The 5,513-nt window shown below is 46.9% G+C and overlaps 1 protein-coding gene across 1 annotated transcript; it reads left to right on the top strand.

Moving 5' to 3' along the window:
• Window positions 1–900: 900 nt before the first annotated feature.
• On the top strand, window positions 901–1,728 carry LOC115308845. Its single transcript, XM_040216782.1, has one exon. It carries the CDS (start codon window positions 901–903, stop codon window positions 1,726–1,728), a length of 828 nt encoding a protein of 275 aa, XP_040072716.1.
• Window positions 1,729–5,513: the final 3,785 nt, after the last annotated feature.

Raw genomic sequence — 5,513 nt, 5'->3', positions numbered from 1 at the left:
CCTGAGGCTCTTCGGCGTAGAAAGTCATCGGGACCAGTCATTAACATCGCAATATACGCTGACGACGTGGCCCTCTGGACTACCGCCCCGACTAAAATATATAGCAATATGCAACAAACCCTCCAGGACGGATTGACTGCAGTTGTAGACGAGATCTCTAGACTAGGCCTTACGCTTTCCTCCTTCAAAACAGCTGCCCTTCAATACCATCCAACGGCTAGAGCATCGATCAACAGAATCTACGCAATTAACGGAACAGACGTAGCACGTGTCCGTACGTACACCTACCTGGGGTTTCTTCTGGATGACCGCATCTCTTCGAAGCCTGCAGTCAAGGCAACACTGATCAGATGTCGCCGCCACCTCAACGCCATTCGAATGATGATGGGCAGCTGGTGGGGAACGTCTCAGGTCATGATGCTACAGCTATACAGAGGTCTCATCCTCTCGAGATTATTATACGCCTTGCCGCTGATTCACGTGAGCAATTCACAGTCTGCAGCCATTGAGACCCTGCAAAGGATTGCACTTCGCTTCTGTCTGGGTCTACCGAGATACTCCCCGAACATTCCTACGCTGGTTGAAGCGAGGGTCAACCTTGTCGAGAACCACGGCAGAGAGCTGACACTTCGCCACATCGCAAGGCAAACATCCTGCGGGTCAACAGGCCCCCTCTTGAACTATATTCGAAGTTGTCCTCAGTCTCGCCTTTGATCTCTCGCTCGAGACTTTGAAGGAATTGTTGGTACCTTATATACTATCTACCCGGCACCACCACCTTACGCCTCGCCGCTGAACATCAGTGAATCTATCCCAGAACTCAGAAGCAAACGGTTCACAGCCCAAGTTGTCGCTCGGACCCTCGCAGAATACCGAATTGAGGTGGATTTTCTGGGATGGATGCGTGTATATACCGACGGCTCGGTACTTCATAGCCGCAGATCATCCACTGCAGCAGTTTTTATACCAGAACTAAAAATGGCCAAATCAAGGAAACTGAGCTTTCACACTACATCTACCACTGCCGAACTTGCCGCGCTTTGGCTAGGCCTTGACATCCTCGACAATATCCCTAACAGTGGAAAGGCAGTGCTCCTCACAGATTCCATAATAGCTCTACTACTCGGTAGCCTTGAAGACGCCCCACAATATGCCACATACATTGGACACATGACAAGAAACCTAGAGTCTAAAGAATGGCATATAGCATACCAATGGCTGCCATCACACGTCGGTATCTCTGGCAATGAGACAGCCGATAGTCTCGCTAATGCAGCTCACCACATTCATGTACCAACACTTGTTATACCAAAGATGTATGAGGCCAAACTTATTATTCACAAAGAAATAGAGAAACTACATCCGGACATGCGCGTCTCTATCGGGAAGCCACCCGCACGCGTGCCTCCAAAGCTGTCCCGAGCCTCCGCTTCTCTACTGCACAGACTTCGCACTGGTTGTGCCTTTACTGCGAAAGCCCTTCACCGTATGGACCCAACAATAAACCCAAACTGTTCATCCTGTGATGTTCCCGAGGATCAGGACAATCTCCTCTGGACCTGCCCTACTCTAGCGGACAAAAGAAAATCGTTTCTCGACGGCCTGCGGCAAGCAGGCGTAGCAAGTGCTACAACACATTTTCCCCCAGGCTCTGCACGCGATGTCTCGAGAACATTCACAGCACCTCTCAAGTTCTTGGAGGACACCAGTTTATTTGATCGCCTCTAACCCCGGTGTCTGACATACACTGGGCGATGGCAACACATCAACAACCAAGTCTCAAGAACTGCTGACCAATCGTTCTTTTTTTCATTATTTCTTCCTTTTTCTTTCTGATCCCTTTTCATCCCATTTTTCCTCTCCTGTTTCTTCAATCCGTTCTTTTCTTTACTTCTCTTCTTTCTTAAACTTTTTCTGATCTCCCCTTTCATCCCCTTCCCTTCCCCGGAACTAACTCGCCCCCACTAAAAAAGTGGCCAACATGTTCCGGCTTTCCGCTACCCTCACCACTAACTACTGCTATTAAGGGAGGAACGCTCTTATAACCTATGTTCATTCAGAAAGGGAGAAACTTTAGTCTCTGAAAGCAGGGGAGCAAAGTTCCTCCGTCGTCTGCATCTAATTACGGCGGCCCCGAATCGAGCAAATCGAGCTCAATAAGGCTTAACGACGACGCTATGTCTCTTGTACGGGACGAGAGGAGCAGCACATAAGCGCGTAACATAAGCTTTCTGCGAACTGTATTTATTTTCGAAACCAGCTTCCCCCGCAGGATAAGACACTTGGCTCTTGAAAGCAGTCGCTCCATCTTCTCGTCGCCGGAACTGCAATGTTAAACGGAGAAAACCAATACCAATGTACTTCGCGCACTTTACATCTTACCTTTGCTATTCCTCGAGCCACAATTCCTTCGTCAGCACAGCACATCACGCAGGTGTAGTAAACCATTCGTGAAACCAAAAGCCGCTCAGAAAAGAGCAAATTCGAATCAGCTTAAAGGAGCAGTGCAACGATTTTTATAGTTTGGCCAATTAACTGCGGAAATTAATCTGCGTCACCTATGGAACGAAAAACCGAAAGCCGAATTGTCTTGCGAGCGCTAATTCTTCTTAAAAAAAAATGAAACAAATCGAAGGTCGAAGTGCCTCTCAACTCTCCACGCCGACTTTCGAGCGACGTCTCCGTAAGTTCACGTGGTTTCCCCTTGGGCCCTCTCTTCAGAGACCCCAGCCGCTTCTTCCGCGACTGTATCAGACGAGACAAGACATGACCGCTCAGTCTGGCTCCAGCAGCAGGACTGACTCTAATTGGTCCACGTCACTATATATATAGCCGGTGCCCATGGTGTCCAGACTTACATACGGTACATCTTCCTTTCTTTAAAAAAAACAAACAAACAATATAAACACTAAGAAGAAGTTATATATAAAAATGAACGAAGTAAAATATGAACAAAAAAAAAACTTCATGACACACTAAAAAAAAAAAAAGCAAGAAAGAAAACGAATCAGACTATTTGATGAAAGTTTTCGTCATATGTTAGTGCAGCCCGAGGCTTGCGCTGCCTGGTTGATCTTCGAGGCTGGGTCCCTTGTTGAAGGGAGCTACCCCCAGCTGTTGTGCTCGCAGCTCTAGTTGCGTCGAGGCGGTTTTCAGGCGTACTTGGAGCTGTGGCTACGGCGGGCTGGCACACTGTTGGTGGTTCTTCATTGTCGTTCGAGTACAGAGATTCTTCCGATTCACTGCCAGTACCGTCAGCCTCCTCCAGATGGAACTGTTCTTGTGTCTTTTGTAGGTGCTGCCTATTCCTGCGAAATGAACGATGGTCCTCTGTTAACACCTCGAAAGACCGCGGTGCAACCTTGCGAATTACTTTCGCTTTTGGTTCCCATGACCCAGCATTCCTGATTCTTACACCATCGCCAGGGTGAAGTTCGTCGAGATTAGTTCCTTTGTGTTGCTGCTGGTATTTCTTTACGCTGTTTTTTTCTCTGCTTGTAAAGTTGGGCAACCTACACCTTAAAATTCTTTTCATGAGCAACTCGCTCGGCGAAAGGCCCCCTTCAAGCGGAGTCGATCTATAATTTAGGAGTCCCAACCATTTGTCTTCACCAACCGCATTGGTTTTCTTAAAAATTCGTTTTACAATCTGAACTCCTTTTTCCGCTAGGCCGTTCGAGCGTGGGAACCTGGGGCTGGACGTTAGATGTTCGAAGTCATACGACATAGCAAACGCTTTGAATTCGTGAGACGAAAACTGTGGGCCATTGTCCGAAGTGACAACCATCGGTACACCGTGCCTTGCGAATATGGCTTTCAGTTTCTCGATCACTGTCGTGGTTGTCAGGTCGTCTAGCTTTTCAACCTCAGGGTAATTAGAGAATGCATCGAAGACAACTAAATACGATTTCCCGGCAAACTCAAATATATCCGTTCCTACCCGACTCCATGGAAGTTTCGGTGTTTCAAGCATTAAAAAAGGTTCAGATGGCAGTGCGTAGGCATAGCGCTTGCAGACGGAGCAGCTGTTTATCATCGATGTTATTTGTTCGTTTAAACCGGGCCAAAAAATAAGCCTGCGTGCTTTAGCCTTACATTTGTTCATTCCTTGATGTCCGTCATGCAGACGCAATAACATTTCTTTACGCATACTTTGAGGCACTACAACTCTGCTTCCTTTGAATAGAATTCCTTCTATTACCGTTAAGTCCGACTCAAAAGACTTGAAGACCCCTTCGAGAGGTGTGCTAGAGGTAATTGCGTTGATTACCTGTTGTAGTACTAGATCTTTTGCAGTTTCTGCTGTCAACCATGTCAGGGTAGCTGCAGACACCAAGTCCCACAGGACACCGGTTGCGTGAATCTCAACGTCGGCAGTTGACTCTTGGGAGCCGTCATTGACTGGTGCTCTTGAGAGCATGTCAGCCACTAGCAGGTTCTTTCCGAGAACGAACTGCATCGTGTAATCGTACTTGAGCAAACGAATAAAGAATCTCTGAAGACGCGGGGGCATGTCACCTATGGATTTCTTGCAAATGGAGATAAGTGGCTGATGATCAGTTTCAATTGTTATGTGCATTCCGTAGACAAACTGGTGAAATTTTTCACAGCCCATTACTATCCCTAGTGCCTCCTTCTCTATTTGAGAATAGCGCGATTCAACATCTGTTAATACCCTTGACACATAGGCCACGGGTCGCCAATTATTCTGATTCTGCTGCAAGAGTACTGCTCCCAGTCCTGTAGAGGATGCGTCTGACGAGATTTTTGTGGGTTTCTGCGGGTCAAAGATTGCCAAGAGTGGTGGTTTTGCAAGCAGCGTCTTCAAATCATCGAACTCTTTTTGATGGGATGGTAACCATTCGAAAATTACATCTTTCCTTAGTAGGCTTCTGAGACACATTGTCTTGTGCGCTAGGTGAGGAAGGTATTTTCCGAAGTAGTTGATTGCTCCCAGCAAACGTTGTAATGCTTTTTTGTTTTCTGGCACAGTCATCGATGACAGACCGCTGATCAAACTGGGATTGGGCTTGATACCATTGCTGCTAATAATGTCTCCTAGAAATGTAATTTCTCGCAAGGCAAATTTGCACTTCTCCGCGTTGAATGTTAAACCCGCACTTGCAGCTTTCTGCAAGGTTATTCGCAAACGCTCATCGTGCTCCTGTCTAGTACGTCCCCAAATGAGAATATCGTCTATGTAGATTCGCACACCCGGTACTCCTTCAAAAATTTCATTTAGAGTCTTCTGAAAAACCTCTGGCGCAGAAGAAATGCCAAAGGGAAGTCTAAGAAATTTGTATCTTCCAAAGGGCGTTCCAAACGTACATATTTTTTATGTATCCTCATCCAACGGAATCTGGTGAAAACCAGCTTTTGCATCCAGCGTTGTAAAAAATTGAGCTCCTGACAGCTCGGCTTCAATATCCTCCCGCCGAGGCAACTGGTAATGCTCTCTTTTCAATTGAGAATTAATGCGTCTAGGGTCTAGGCACACCCTTAGAGTCCCGTCT

The sequence above is a fragment of the Ixodes scapularis genome, unplaced genomic scaffold, assembly GCF_016920785.2.
Source record: "Ixodes scapularis isolate PalLabHiFi unplaced genomic scaffold, ASM1692078v2 PGA_scaffold3__209_contigs__length_174095766, whole genome shotgun sequence".
Taxonomy (NCBI): domain Eukaryota; kingdom Metazoa; phylum Arthropoda; class Arachnida; order Ixodida; family Ixodidae; genus Ixodes; species Ixodes scapularis.
Note: the sequence above shows the minus strand (reverse complement) of the source record. Positions and strands in the feature narration are given on the sequence as shown.

What these genes read in the sequence shown, in the direction of transcription:
- LOC115308845 (XM_040216782.1), top strand. Translation starts at nt 901, where the DNA reads ATGCGTGTATATACCGACGGCTCGGTACTTCATAGCCGCAGATCATCC.